This window comes from Mercenaria mercenaria, chromosome 15, assembly GCF_021730395.1.
Source record: "Mercenaria mercenaria strain notata chromosome 15, MADL_Memer_1, whole genome shotgun sequence".
Lineage (NCBI taxonomy): Eukaryota > Metazoa > Mollusca > Bivalvia > Venerida > Veneridae > Mercenaria > Mercenaria mercenaria.
Genome location: NC_069375.1, coordinates 8,190,089 through 8,206,661, shown reverse-complemented (window position 1 = coordinate 8,206,661; position 16,573 = coordinate 8,190,089). Strand labels below are relative to the sequence as shown.

The following is a 16,573-nucleotide window of genomic DNA, read 5'->3' as shown; positions in this document are numbered from 1 at the left end:
AAATAATAGAAAAACCTTGTGACCTCTCTAAAGGCCATATTTTTCATGGGATCTGTATGAAAATTGGTCTGAATGTTCACCTTGATGATATCTAGGTCACGTTCAGAACAGGGTCATGTGCGGTCAAAAACTAGGCCAGTAGGTCTAAAAATAGAAAAACCTTGTGACCTCTCTACAGGCCATACTTTTCATGGGATCTGTATGAAAGTTGGTCTGAATGTTCATCTTGATGATATCTAGGTCAGGCTTGAAACTGGGTCACGTGCCTTAAAAAACTAGGTCAGTAGGTCAAATAATAAAAAACCTTGTGATCTCTCTAGAGGCCATACTTTTCATGGGATCTGTATGAAAGTTGGTCTGAATGTTCATCTTGATGATATCTAGATCAAGTATGAAACTTGGTCATTTGCGATCAAAAACTAGGTCAGTAGGTCTAAAATTATTAAAATCTTTTGACCTCTCTAGAGGCCATATTTTTCAATGGATCTTCATGAAAATTGATCTGAATGTTCAACTTGATGATATCTAGGTCAGTTTCGAAACTGGGTTACGTGCGGTCAAAAACTAGGCCAGTAGGTATAAAAATAGAAAAACCTTGTGACCTCTTTAGAGGCCATATTTTTCATGAGATCTTCATGAAAATTAGTGAGAATGTTCAACTTGATGATATCTAGGTCAAGTTCAAAACAGGGTCACGTACCTTCGAAAACTAGGTCAATAGGTCAAATAATAGAAAAACCTTTTGACCTCTCTAGGGACCATATTTTTCAATGGATCTTCATGAAAATAGGTCAGAATTTTTTTGTATCTTGATAATATCTAGGTCAAGTTCAGAAGTGGGTCACATGAGCTCAAAAACTAGGTCACTATGTCAAATAATAGAAAAAACGATGTCATACTCAAAACTGGGTCATGTGGAAAGAGGTGAGCGATTCAGGACCATCATGGTCCTCTTGTTTTCAAATGGGGGCACTTAGGCCCTTTTAGGGGCCACTAGAGCTAAAATAGAAATACCTTTGAATTATTTCTTCTGATGGTTATTCGTTTTTGTTGTGTGACAGCAAAATGTAGAAAAAAAATCACCAAACCTAGTTAGAAGCAAAGTCAGATGGTTAAGGTTTTTTTTCAGGTGAGCGACTTAGGCCCATTTGGGCCTGTCTATATTGTCTTTGTGGTTGTATACCACAACCTTTATTCTGTAACCTTATACTTTATAATTATTGGGCTGAATTTGCTTTATACTATACTTGTATGAACCTTCCACTATAATTGTAAATATTTTCTTGTTGTACAGGGAGAATTCTTTTGTTCTAATCCCTTTCGTACTTGTAAACTGTTTTCGTATTAAATGTGAAATGTAATTGCAATGCAGTTTTTGAAAGTAATATGGTTAAACTAAATTATGGTCTTATATCAAATTGTGTTTTTACTTTGGGATAAATAACAAACTTTTAGCTGATTAGGGAAGACTTTATTTTCATCCTTGAAAAGTTTAAGACAAAACATTTGAATTTTCTGATAACTATGAATGAAAAACCAAAACCACTTCAATTATTGTCTCTGATACTTCAGTTAACAGAGTTAAAGCCCCTATGTAGAGGAGGAATTCCAGACAGATTTCGCAAACAGATGTGGCGTCAACTGGTACAATATAGGATGAAGATTATGTTGAAAGACAAGGGAGACCACTACTATAGGAATCTCTGTAACATGCTGCCAGAGTCACCTGTAAGTTGCTATATTAGAGAAAAGGTGAAATAACTGCAAACCAAGTTTTACTTGGAAATTCCTTTTCTGAAGTTAATCAGTTAGACTGGCATCAGTAATTAGTTAGGCTGGCATCAGTAATTAGTTAGTGAGACTGGCATCAGTCATTAGTTAGACTGGCATCAGTCATTAGTTAGCCTGGCATCAGTCATTAGTTAGACTGGCATCAGTCATTAGTTAGCCTGGCATCACAGTCATTAGTTAGACTGGCATCAGTCATTAGTTAGCCTGGCATCAGTCATTAGTAAGACTGACATCAGTCATTAGTTAGACTGGCATCAGTCATTAGTTAGACTGGCATCATCAGTCATTAGTTAGACTGGCATCAGGTATTTGTAAGACTGGCATCAGTCATTAGTAAGACTGGCATCAGTCATTAGTTAGACTGGCACCGGTCATTAGTTAGACTGGCATCAGTCATTAGTTAGACTGGCATCATCAGTCATTAGTTAGACTGACATCAGTCATTAGTTAGACTGGCATCAGTCATTAGTTAGACTGGCATCATCAGTCATTAGTTAGACTGGCATCATCAGTCATTAGTTAGACTGGCATCAGTCATTAGTTAGACTGGCATCATCAGGCATTAGTTAGACTGGCATCATCGGTCATTAGTTAAACTGGCATCATCGGTCATTAGTTAGACTGGCATCAGTCATTAGTTAGACTTGCATCAGTCATTAGTTAGACTGGCATCATCAGTCATTAATTAGACTGGCATCAGTCATTAGTTAGCCTGGCATCAGTCATTAGTTAGACTGGCATCATCAGTCATTAGTTAGACTGGCATCATCAGTCATTAGTTAGACTGGCATCAGTCATTAGTTAGACTGGCATCAGTCATTAGACTGGCATCATCAGTCATTAGTTAGACTGGCATCAGTCATTAGTTAGCCTGGCATCAGTCATTAGTTAGACTGGCATCAGTCATTAGTAAGACTGGCATCAGTCATTAAAGTATCCTTTAAGGAGATTCTGCATGTTTGCTTCACTGGAAATGACAGTGTGATGTCATTTATGTTGAAAACCTAGAATAATGCCGGATAGCATATAACTGTTGTTTGGACTTTATTATATGTATATTGTGTGGCAGTGAGCACTTCTTTCATTTGTAAGGTTAACTTGTGACAGTAAATAGTGTTTGATATAAATTAATTATAACATAGCAAATTGTGAAAAAATAATCACAGGGACCATAGATTTTATTTGGCCTTGTGATTGAACATAGGTAAATCTACAACTGCTAAAAGTTTCATTGAAATCTATATTGCTGGCCTTTTTCTTTATGAGAAAATGGCCTCAAAAGTGTGATTTTCTCTTAGAAACCCATTGTGAAAATTGGTATTTTCAAATCGGCATAGCAGAAAGTCAAGAACACAACCCTCTTTTTAATTGGCTGAAATTTCTGTAGGTACAATGATACTTTGAAAAAATATGGTTTATAAGAATTCTATGTGGTAGAACAGTATTTATTTCAAACTTGCTGAAGTACCTTAAAATCATAGTTCCCTGTCATAAAATTCATTTCTAATAAAACTTTATGAAAAAATTACAGTTATATTGTACATGTATCGTCTCTGACAAGATGAACCATGAAAGAAAGGTGTTTTCTGAGAAAATTTTAATTTCAGTATGAACAAAAAAATAAACATAATTCTAGAGCACTACATCTCAATAGAAACTAGCAAAGTATTATATAGTATGAAGCTGACAATGGTATCAAAAGAAAAAATGATCACAAACTTCTCTTTGTATGAAAATAGCTCTTTTTTTCTCATTTTCAGCTTGCAGCTTGTTACAGGAAACAAGTGTCTCTGGACTTGATGAGAACTATGCCATCCAATATCAAATTCTCATCACCAGGCAGTAAAGGGGTATGATTTACCTTTTATATGTTTGACATTATCCTCTTGATATTTTTGACATTATCCCTTTAATATTCTGACATTATACCCTTAATATTTTGACATTGTCCCCTTAATATTTTGACATTATGACATTATCACCTTAATATTTTGACATTGTCCCCTAAATATTTTGACATTATACCCTTAATATTTTGACATTATTCCTCTAATATTTTGACATTGTCCCCTATATATTTTGACATTATCCTTGACATTGTCCCTATAATATTTTGACATTTTTCCCCTTATATTTTGACATTATCCCCTTAATATTTTGACATTATACCCGTTATATTTTGACATTATCCCCATTATATTTTGACATTATACCTTTTATATTTAGACATTATCCCCTTAATATTTTGACATTGTTCCCTTTATATTTTGACATTGTCCCCTTAATATTTTGACATAATCCCCTTAATATTTTGACATTGTCCCCTTAATATTTTGACATTATACTAATATTTTGACATTACACACTTAATTTTTTGACATTATCCCCTTAATATTTCGACATTGTCCCCTTTGTATTTTGACATTATCCCCTTATCCCCTTAATATTTTGACATTGTCCCCTTAATTTTTTGATATTATACACTTATTTTTTTGACATTATCCCCCTGATGTTTAATATAAATCTGCATAAGGGGCATCTATGTCATGAAATATACAGAGTTGTTACCCTTTTGATTTTTTTTGTTTCAGTTTTGCATTTAAAGATTTACTCTAGTGTTATCTATGTTGCATTTATGCTACACTATTTACAGAAGGTCTGTGGTTACATGTAATAAAATAGGCACACAGTTTCTTCCTCCACCATCAAAAGCCTGAAAACCACATATTACCTAAAACCTTTCAGATAATGGATTTACAAGATGTACTTCTAGCATTCTGTGTGCACAACCCTACTATTGGTTATTGTCAGGGAATGAACTTTATCGTTGGCATGTCTCTCATCTTCATGGACCCTGAAGATGCCTTCTGGTAAGTATGTTCTGTAGTTTATTTATTATACCTACATAAAGTTCAGAGGCAGTATATAGTGGTCATCTTACTGGTCCTTTGAAAAACAAAGTGTGGCACAAAATACTTCCACACATTTAAAGGAATTCAAAAAATAATTGAAAGGCAAGATCGCCATGCAGTATAAATAACTTTTTAGTCAGACTGTTTGTCCTTATGAAATAAATGTGAATTTTGAAATTGGGTCATCTGGGATGAAACTCTAGGTCACTAGGTGAAATTAAGGGAAAAAACTTTGTTAACTGTGAAGTCTGAACATTTGTCTGTATGAATTCTTAGGTCAGGTATGAAACTAGGTTTTCTGAATCAAAAACCAGATCACAAGGTCAACTCATAGAAAAACCTTGTTTATACTATAGAAGACATTTTTTGCCCCCAAAGGTGGGCATATTAAAATTGCACTGTCTGTCCTTGTGTGTGTGGGTGCGTCTGTCCGTGCGTCCATATAAATTCATGTTCGGGCTGTAATTCTGCCATCCATAAAGGGATTTTGAAATAACTTGGCATAAATGTTCACCATAATGAGACGACGTGTCGTGTGCAAAGACCCAGACCCCTAGCTCTAAGGTCAAGGTCACACTTAGAGGTCAAAGGTTAACAGGGTCTGTTTCGTGTCTGGTCCATAACTCTGCCATCCATGAAGGGATTTCGAAATAACTTGGCGTAAATATTCACCATAAAGAGACAACATGTCATGCGCAAGACCCAGACCCCTAGCTCCAAGGTCAAGATCACATTTAGAAGTCAAAGGTTTACATGGTCTGTTTCTTGTCCGGTTCATAAGTCAAAGGTTAGCATGGTCTGTTTCTTGTCCAGTTCATAACTCTGCCATTCATCAAGGGATTTTGAAATTACATGGCATAAATGTTCCCTATAATGAGATGATGTGTCATGCGCAAGATCCAGACCCCTAGCTCCAGGGTCAATGTCACACTTAGAAGTCAAAGGTTAACATGGTCTTGTTTCTTGTAGAGTCCATAACTCTTGCCATTTATCAAGGGATTTCAAAATAATTTGACATAAATGTTAACCATATAGAGAAGGTGTGTCGCGCTTAAGACCCGGGTCTTTCAGGTCAAGGTCACAAAATGATTCATACCTTAACTATTCTGGCATATTTTGTGCAGACAGCTGTAGCATTCTTTGGCACGCTTCAGGGACATTTGTCACTAATAGAGACAGCTCTTGTTTTACCTGACGTGTATCAAATTGATCAGAATGTTTGTTTTTATGTAACAGTCAACAACCAGGTCACAGAGACCAAAGTTTCTACCTGATCTTTTCAAACTGTCAAAATATTTGTTTTTATAGATCTAGTTAATTTGACGTAAAAAAAAACTTAAGTCACTATCAGATGAATCATGTCAATACATTTTCTACCTGATCTTTAAGAAATTTTGTTATAATGGTTGTCGCTCTAGGAGCTAGGTCAAGTTTGAAGGAAGTAGTAGGTTACTAAGGTATTAAAGGAGAGCAATGCTGGGCCTTCATGATCCCCTTGTTTCATGAAAATGGGTCATTGATAGAGGGAATATAGAGAATAAGCAGTCATTTTATTTTGTCCATACAATGTCCGTGTCACAAAAAAATAGATCCTGCATTTAATGAAAATTGTTGATCAATATAGATGCATCCTGCATTAACTTAAAACTTACCAAGGATTTTTTCATGAAGCCTAGTCATAGAGATAGACCCTAACATTTTCATTGATGGAAATACATTAAATAAAGTCTAGAAATTGATTTCCAAGTCCTTGAAATTAACAAAAATGATTTCACAAATGTGCAATGTATGAATGTTTTGCTAATATCAATAACAGAAATATTAATATTTAATTCAAAGTTGTGATCCGCAAAGAATGTCAACTCTTGCCTTGGACTAGTACTTTAAAGCTGAGATATCTATTAGTTTACTTCCCTTGCAATTACACAATAGAGTAGAAAACAAAAACGGTTTAAGACACAATATTATACATTTTTGCACAACAAAATTGTTTACGATTTATTAATATGTGTTTGATTTACCCCTGAATCACTGGTTCCTATGATTTTGTCAATTTTCTTATGGTAAAAATTAACTTTTAACAAGCCGATAATAAAATGAAATACCAGTAAGTATTTTATAGTGCAGATAATACAGTTTTGCTTGTATCAAAATGTCACAATAGAAGCACTTTTGTAATACAGAACACCTGGTAGGATTAGTAAAGGTGCAATTATATTGATCTCTTTTTCCTATGCCTACTAGTTATAGTTGGTTAGTTATTCAAAGTAGATCAAGATCCTTCAGTTTATTAGCCCACCATCATCAGATGGTGGGCTATTCAAATCGCTCTGCGTCCGTGGTCGGGCGTCCTTCCGTCCGTCCGTCCGTCCTTCTGTTAACAATTTCTCGTTATCGCATCTCCTCAGAAACTACCAGGGGGATTTTGACCAAACTTTGTCAGAATGATGTATTGGTACCCTAGTTGTGTCCCCCTGAAAATCAGAATGGTTCAACAAATTTTTAGTAAGTTATGGCCCTTTGTTTATTTCTATAATTTACATAGATTTATATAGGGAAAAACTTTGAAAACCTTCTTGGCCAAAACCACAGAGCCTAGGGCTTTGATATTTGGTATGAAGCATCATCTAGTGGTCCTCTACCAAGATGATTGAAATTATTTCCCTGGGGTCTAATATGGCCCCGCCCGGGGGTCACATGGTTTATATAGACTTATATAGGGAAAAACTTTGAAAAACCTCTTGTTCAAAACCACAGGGCCTAGGGCTTTGATATTTTGTATGTGACATCATCTAGTGGTCTTCTACTAAGATTGTTCAAATTATCCCCCTAGGGTCAAATATGGCCCCGCCCCGGGGGTCACATGGTTTACATAGACTTATATAGGGAAAAACTTTGAAAATCTTCTTGTCCAAACCACAGGGCCTAGGGCTTTGATATTGTAATGTAGCATCGCCTGGTGGTTCTCTACCAAGTTTGTTAAAATTATCCCCCTAGGGTCAAATATGGCCCCGCCCTGGGGTCACATGGTTCATATAGACTTATATAGGGAAAAGCTTTTAAAAACTTCTTGTCAATAACCTACAACATTCAAATTTGGACCACGTGTATGGTTTTGAGTGGCAAGATGAACCTTGACATGAGTTGACCTTGATTTTGACCTTGTGACCTACTTTCACATTTCTGTAGCTACAACCTTCAAATTTGGACCACATGCATAGTTTTGTGCACTGATATAAACTTTGACCTTGACATTGACCTAGTGACCTACTTTCACATTTTTGAAGGTACAGGCTTCAAATTTGGACCACATGCATAATTTCGTGTTCCGAAATGAAATTTGAAATTGATTTTGACCCAGTGACCTACTTTCACATTTCTCAAGCTACAGCCTTCAAATTTGGACCACATGCATGGTTTTATGTACCGAAACAAACTTTAACCTTTACATTGACCTAGTGACCTACTTTCACATTTTTGAAGGTACAGGCTTCAAATTTGGACCACATGCATAGTTCTGTATTCCGAAATAAAATTTGACCTTGATTTTGACCTAGTGACCTACTTTCACATTTCTCAAGCTACAGCCTTCAAATTTGGACCACTTGCATAGTTTTGTGTACCGAAATGAACTTTGACCTTAAGATTGACCTAGTGACCTACTTTCACATTTCTGTAGCTACAGGCTTCAAATTTAGACCACATGCATGGTTTTGTGTACCGAAACAAACTTTGACCTTTACATTGACCTAGTGACCTACTTTCACATTTCTCAAGCTACAGCCTTCAAATTTGGACCACTTGCATAGTTTTGTGTACCGAAATGAACTTTGACCTTAAGATTGACCTAGTGACCTACTTTCACATTTCTGTAGCTACAGGCTTCAAATTTAGACCACATGAATAGGATTGTGTACCAAAACAAACTTTGACCTTTACATTGACCTAGTGACCTACTTTCACATTTTTGAAGGTACAGGCTTCAATTTTGGACTACATGCATAGATTTGTTTCTGAAGTGAAATTTGACCTTGATTTTGACTTAGTGACCTACTTTCACATTTCTCAAGCTACAGCCTTCAAATTTGGACCACTTGCATAGTTTTGTGTACCGAATTAAACTTTGACCTTAAGATTGATCTAGTGACCTACTTTCACATTTCTCAAGCTACAGCTTTCAAATTTGGACCACATGCACAGTGTTGTGTACGGAAATGAAATTTGACCTTTAGCTAGTCAGTAAGTCTTGAAATTTGGAACACTCAAAAATGGCACATTGGTGGGCGCCAAGATCACTCTGTGATCTCTTGTTTTCAGTATAAAAATTATGATTCTAGTAGAAGCAAATATGACTAATGTCCCTTTGTGTAGGGGACTGTTGTTACTAGGCAGTATTCTTGTTGCTAACAATGTGTGACTACTATACAATCTGACGAAGTACCAAGATTTTTCATTTTTAACTCACCTGAGCAATGCTCAGGGTGAGCTATTGTGATCACGCTGTGTCTGTCGTGCGTGCGTCCGTGCGTCGTCAACAATTGTGTTTAAAAGACATCTCCTCCATACCCACTGAATGGATTTTGATGCAACTTGGCATGGACGTTCCTTGGATGGTCTCTGCCAAAGTTGTTCAAACTGTTCCGCTTGGTTGCACAAAGGGGCCGTCAGAGCTAAAAATAGAAAAATCTTCAAACGACATGTCCTCCTAAACCAATGGTCCAATTTTGAAATAATTTCACACAAATGATCCTTATGTCACCCTCTACCAAGATTGTTCAGATTATATTGATTCGTCAAAAAACATGGTCGCCAGAGGGCGTGGTCACTTTTCCCTATATGTATGTAGAGGAAACTTTAAAAATCTTCTTGTGTGAAACTACTGGCCCGATTTTAGAATAATTTTACACAAATGGTCATTGTGTGACCCTTTACCAAGATTGTTCAAATTATTTTGATTTGTCAAAAAACATGGCCGCCAGAGGGCGTGGTCACTTTTCCCTATATGTATATAATGGAAACTTTAAAAATCTTCTTGTGTGAAACTACTAGCCCGATTTTAGAATAATTTTACACAAATGGTCCTTGTGTGACTCTCTACCAAGATTGTTCAAATTATTTTGATTTGTCAAAAAACATTGCTGCCAGAGGGGGTGGTCACTTTTCCCTATATGTATATAGCGGAAACTTAAAAAAAATTCTTGTGTGAAACTGCTAGTCCGATTTTAAAATAATTTTACACAAATGCTTCTTGTGTGACCCTCTTCCAAGATTATTCAGATTATTCCGATTTGTCAAAAAACATGGCTGCCAGGGGGCGTGGTCACTTTTCCCTTTATGTATACCATACTTGTCCAAATTATTGCCCTAAGATCAAAAGATGGCCACACCCCTGTGTCTGACATGTACTTACTATAGGCTTTTATATTAGAAACTTTGAAAAATCTTCTCAGAATCAATAATAGCTAGAGCCTTGATATTTGGCATGTGATATCAGATTTGTAATGTCTACCATAAGTTTTCAAATTATTGCCCTAGGTTCAAAAGTGTGTGTGACATGTATATAATATAGGTTAACATAGAAGAAACCTAACTCTGTACTTATACAAGCACACTTGAAGTCTTGTACACAGGTGAGTGCTTTAGGGTCAATGACCCTCTTGTTCTGTAAATTTATTCATGTACATACTTATCAAAGTAGTGTCAGTCTATGTAAATATCATATTTCACTGATACAAGCTCATCATTGAGTAAAATAAAAAAGTGGAAAACCACAGGTCGCCCAACACAACATAAAGGAAAATGTTGCAGGCTAAAGGTTTAAGTCTGTCCATGGACGGTAGTGGAAATGCAAGCTACTGTCCACACCCTCTAGCCCTGGGTTGAGCAGAACTCAACATTTACACATGTTATAAGTACCAGAATATGATTTAGAGACATCCGCAGATGTATTCAGCTCCATGTTATTGAAAGAAATTAGTTTTGTCAAGCTGAAAAAGTTTATTCACTTTTGAAATATATAGAACCATATTGATATCAATATGTGTATTCATATGTCTACGCATAGTCAGTCCCAATACTTAATTTTATACAGTCAAGCCTGTGAACAAAGACCACTCTTCGGAATAAGCAAAAGTGGTCTTTGTTCACAGGTGGTCTTTATTCGGGGGTAAGGGTCACTTCTCAGTTAGCCATTATCATGCTGATAAAAAGTATTTTAACAGCTTCTTTCTTTCTTTATGTTCTATGTATTAATTCGGTCGGTGCAAATTTTCAATCAAGCAGTTATTATTATCTTTGCTATAATGCAAGTCATGAAAATTCAGCAGATTCCAAATATTTTCATGCCGGAACGGTCCAGCTTGGTCGTTATTGGGGGCAAATATGACCATTGGGAATGAATTAGGCCGGTCGCTGGTCGCGGTCGCCAGGCGGTCGCTATTCACGACCTTTTTATGAGCATTTTTCTACGGGGGTACCAGAGACCGGTCGTTGTCGACAAGTGGTCGCTATTCACAGGTGGTCGCTAGCACAAGTTTGACTGTATTAAAAAAAAATGTACAATGAAATCAGTTAATTTTATGTAAGTTATTGTAAGTTTGTTAACATTGTAATGTTCTAACAAAAAGTTATACATGTATGCGACAAAGAGCAACGCCTCAATTCTATATAATCATTAATGGAATTTATTAGTTAGTACATTAGTTTTGTTGGTACTTTTGCTATGGTGTTTATTACACTTTCAGGACGTTGGTTGCTCTAGCAGAAAGTTATTTTTCACCCCATTACTTCGATCACAGTCTGATTGGGGCCCAGTCTGATCAGCAGGTGTTGAAAGACATGGTGAAAGACAAGTTACCTGCCCTTTTTCATCATCTAGAAGGAATTGATATAGAGTTGTCTACCATTACACTTAACTGGTTCCTGGCAGTCTTCTTTGATGCAGTTCCTTTTCAGGTAAGTTATCTCTAGAAGGTGTTGACAGTCGTCAGAGTTGTCTTTCTTCCGCTCTGCTTCAGAAGCAATCACCTCTTGCAATGTCAGAGCATGAACAAAAATTAACATGTAAAACATGCCACAAAATGAGTTACTCATATAGTTAATCACTGATTAAATATTTTCAACCTTTGATATACCAGGAAAGCTTGAACTTTGCATAAATTCTAAAAATATATTAAAGGATTCTTGTTTTCTTTGTTGTCATCCAGGAAAGTTATGTAAAAACAGACTTGCTGTAAATTTTCAGTAAGTTTTCATCTTTTATTCTACATCTTGTCAGTCAAAGAATTGGTGTTAAATGTCAAAACGTCTATTGTTTTTTTCCCATACACTGTTGAACCTGCATTAGCAGTCACCTTAAGCAACTAACCTTTTGTTTGATTAACAACCTGCCCTAGGCAGTCAGATGTAACAATCCCTAGGCTGGCTGCTTAATACAGGTTTGACTGATTGTATTTCTCTTGATGCCATCTGTAGTTTAAATTATAATATTATACCATAGTTACTATGGTTACACAATGAAGGTATATTACTTTATAGACAAGTGAGTTCAGGAACAACTCTGTGGAAGAGATATGGAGTTGTCTCCCATTAGACTACCATTTGAAGAGTTAAACCCATAGTTAATTACAGTAATTGAATTATCTGCTGCTAAAAAAAGAATGTTGGAAGTTTCTGCACAGGTGCCAGTCCTTGATTGATTTTACACTCCTAGGAGCCCATGGGGTCTTCTTTACCTTTGTTCTCAGTATGAATATTATATAAATCGTCTTTTAAAGCAGAAAAAAATGAAAATCATATGTTCCTAAGTTTACATTAAAGTGAACTATTTAGCAGTATCTCTGTAATGGTACAAAACATTTTTCCTAAATTAACCCAGATGTAGCCATCCTGACAAATCTAACAGTCTGATATTTGTCTGATTTTCTTACAAATTGAGATATATCTGTCTGATTTCTACACTGATCTGCCTGATAATACATCCTATCAAACAAGTTTGGCTTTTATGAAAGTCATTAAATACAACATCCCTGTGATTTATGGAGAGAAAACCTGTAGACTGATCTTATCATGAGACATGTAATAAATGATTTTACTGCCACAGTGTTAACAAATTAAAGCTGTTTGCTGTGCAAAAAATTAGGCTCCATCCATGTTCAGCAATGTGGAGCCTTCAGACTGAAGAAAGTTGAATATTCAGTGTGCAGTACCTTTTGTTACGGCCCTCTTTGAAGAACAGAGGGTATATTGTTCTGCTCATTGTCCATCGTTGGTCTCATGGCCTTTAAGTTGTTTGTCACATGGTCTGTAGGTTGGTAGATCATTTGGTCAGTAACTTGAGAATGCTTGGTCTCACAGTGGTCACAATTCGTAGGATTATATTATTATTAGATTATCGATCCTATTGTTTCGAGGGTCAGCAAATCATTATCAAGGCTACAGTGACCTTAAGACTAAAAACAGTTTCTGCTTAATAACTAAAGAAGTCTTGGCCTATATTTTTCAAACTTTACAGAATGCTTGCCTATAGTCACTTCTGTTGGTTTGGTGGTGAGTAGGTCAGAGGTCAAGGTCATAGTGATCTCGGGCTGGACATGGGACATGCCACCATTGGGGGCACATGTAATTTATAAAAGCTCTTATTTATTGTGCATCTGTATTACTGAAAGTTTGAAGAGCCCTAAAATTTTAGCTGTAGGAAATAAAATAGGACCAAACTTTATGAAGATATTTGCTTTATATATGTGCTTCAGATTGAGAAACACTAATGTGTTTGGTAAGCTAGTTATGCTTCAGAATTATATATGCTGTTGTGTTTAAAAAGCCTGTTTTGGCCATTTGTGCTTCAGAATCAAACAAAACAGCAATTTGTTTCACATTTATTGCATGGTTTAATCTGGAATATCCAGAAATGTAATAATAATTGTTGTCAAGATATTGTTAAAATGAACAAGAACAACAAACACCATGTACAGATTAACAAAATAAATGTTGGCCTTGTACAAGATATAAAAACAATGTTTTTAATTATAAAAATTGATGACCGAAAAGTTGATCTAATCACTTTCATTACTTCAGAGTCATTTGAATTTATTATAACCATAAAAAACATGATTATGTCCCTGCTTAAACAGATTTTTATAAAATGTATATAAAACAAGAGATCACAGAGTGATCTTGGCGCCCACCAAGTGCCATTTTTGAGTGTTCAAAATTTCAAGACTTACTGACTAGCTCAAGGTCAAATTTCATTTCCGTACACAACACTGTGCATGTGGTCCAAATTCGAAAGCTGTAGCTCGAGAAATGTGAAAGTAGGTCACTAGATCAATCTTAAGGTCAAAGTTTAATTCGGTACACAAAACTATGCAAATGGTCCGAATTTGAAGGCTTAGCTTGAGAAATGTGTAAGTAGGTCACTAGGTCAAAATCAAGGGTCAAATTTCACTTCAGAACACAAATCTATGCATGTGGTCCAAATCTGAAGCCTGTACCTTCAAAAATGTGAAAGTAGGTCACTAGGTCAATGTCAAGGTCAAAGTTTGTTTCGGTACACAATCCTATGCAAGTGGTCTAAATTTGAGGCCTGTAGCTACAGAAATGTGAAAGTAGGTCACTAGGTCAATCTTAAGGTCAAAGTTCAAATCCGTACACAAAAATATGCATGTGGTCCAAATTTGAAGGCTGTAGCTTGAGAAATGTGAAAGTAGGTCACTAGGTCAAAATCAAGGTCAAGTTTTATTTCAGAATACAGAACTATGCATGTGGTCCAAATTTGAAGCTTGTACCTTCAAAAATGTGAAAGTAGGTCACTAGGTCAATGTAAAGGTCAAAGTTTGTTTCGGTACATAAAACCATGCATGTGGTCCAAATTTGAAGGCTGTAGCTTGAGAAATGAGAAAGTAGGTCACTGGGTCAAAATCAAGGTCAAATTTAATTTCGGAACACAAAACTATGCATGTGGTCCAAATTTGAAGACTGTACCTTCAAAAATGTGAAAGTAGGTCACTAGGTCAAAATCAATATCAAATTTCATTTTGAAACACGGAACTATGCATATGGTCCAAATTTGATACCTGTACCTTCAAAAATGTGAAAGTAGGTCACTAGGTCAAAATCAAGGTCAAAGTTTTTTCAAGTGCACAAAACTATGCATGTGGTCCAAATTTGAAGGTTGTAGCTACAGAAATGTGAAAGTAGGTCACTAGGTCAAAATCAAGGTCAACTCATGTCAAGGTTCATCTTGCCACTCAAAAATATACATGTGGTCCAAATTTGAATGTTGTAGTTATTGACAAGAAGATTTTAAAAGCTTTTCCCTATATAAGTCTATATGAACCATGTGACCCACGGGGCAGGGCCATATTTGACCCTAGGGGGATAATTTGAACAAACTTGGTAGAGAACCACTAGATGATGCTACATTACAAGTACCAAAGCCCTAGGCTTTGTGGTTTGGACAAGAAGATTTTCAAAGTTTTTCCCTATATAAGTCTATGTGAACCATATGACCCCCAGGGTGGGGCCATATTTGACCCTAGGGGTATAATTTGAACGATCTTAGTTGAAGACCACTAGATGATGTCACATACAAAATATCAAAGCCCTAGGCCCTGTGGTTTTGGACAAGAGGTTTTTCAAAGTTTTTCCCTATATAAGTCTATATAAACCATGTGACCCCCAGGGCGGGGCCATATTTGACCCCAGAGAAATAATTTGAATCATCTTGGTAGAGGACCACTAGATAATGCTTCATACCAAATATCAAAGCCCTAGGCTCTGTGGTTTTGGACAAGAAGGTTTTCAAAGTTTTTCCCTATATAAATCTATGTAAATTATAGAAATAAACAAAGGGCCATAACTCACTCATAAATTGTTGAACCATTCTGATTTTCCGGGGGACACAACTAGGGTACCAATACATCATTCTGACAAAGTTTGGTCAAAATCCCCCCAGTAGTTTCTGAGGAGATGCGATAACGAGAAATTGTTAACGGACAGACGGACGGACGGACGGACGGAATGACGGACGGACGGACCACGGACGCAGAGTGATTTTAATAGCCCACCGTCTGATGATGGTGGGCTAAAAATGTAGTGATTATTTTGCCACATCAAATATAATAGCATTAATTTGTATATGCTTGAAATAATTACATTTACTTGAAGTAATGTAAAGAAATTAGAATTTGCTGATGCATAGGAGACCTAATTGATAAATAACAAGAGATCACAGAGTGATCTTGGCGCCCACCAATGTGCCATTTTTGAGTGTTCCAAATTTCTAGACTTATTGACTAGCTCAAGGTCAAATTTTATTTCCGTACACAACACTGTGCATGTGGTCCAAATTCCAAAGCTGTAGCTTGAGAAATGTGAAAGTAGGTCACTAGGTCAATGTCAAGGTCAAAGTTTGTTTTGGTACACAATCCTATGCATGTGGTCTAAATTTGAAGCCTGTAGCTACAGAAATGTGAAAGTAGGTCATTAAGTCAATCTTAAGGTCAAAGTTCATTTCGGTACACAAAACTATGCAAGTGGTCTAAATTTGAAGGCTGTAGCTTGAGAAATGTAAAAGTAGGTCACTAGGTCAAAATCAAGGTCAAATTTTATTTTGGAATACAAAACTATGCATGTGGTCCAAATTTGAAGCCTGTACCTTAAAAATGTGAAAGTAGGTCACTAGGTCAATATAAAGGTCAAAGTTCATTTCAGTACACAAAACTATGCAAGTGGTCCAGATTTGAAGGCTGTAGCTTGAAAAATGTAAAAGTAGGCCACTAGGTCAAAATCAAGGTCAAATTTTATTTCGGAATACAAAACTATGCATGTGGTCCAAATTTGAAGCCTGTACCTTCAAAAATGTGAAAGTA

At 36.2% G+C, this 16,573-nt stretch overlaps 1 protein-coding gene across 5 annotated transcripts in view; it reads left to right on the top strand.

Annotated features, from left to right (window-relative positions):
• Window positions 1–16,573, top strand: part of LOC123534907 (uncharacterized) — a 233,292-nt gene that overhangs the window by 134,352 nt on the left and 82,367 nt on the right. For all 5 annotated transcript variants that reach the window (XM_053524488.1, XM_053524491.1, XM_053524487.1 and 2 more), the window contains 4 exons: window positions 1,573–1,728; window positions 3,552–3,641; window positions 4,537–4,661; window positions 11,447–11,657. In XM_053524488.1, coding sequence (XP_053380463.1) covers window positions 1,573–1,728; window positions 3,552–3,641; window positions 4,537–4,661; window positions 11,447–11,657 — 582 coding nt within the window. The remainder of the gene's footprint in view (window positions 1–1,572; window positions 1,729–3,551; window positions 3,642–4,536; window positions 4,662–11,446; window positions 11,658–16,573) is intronic.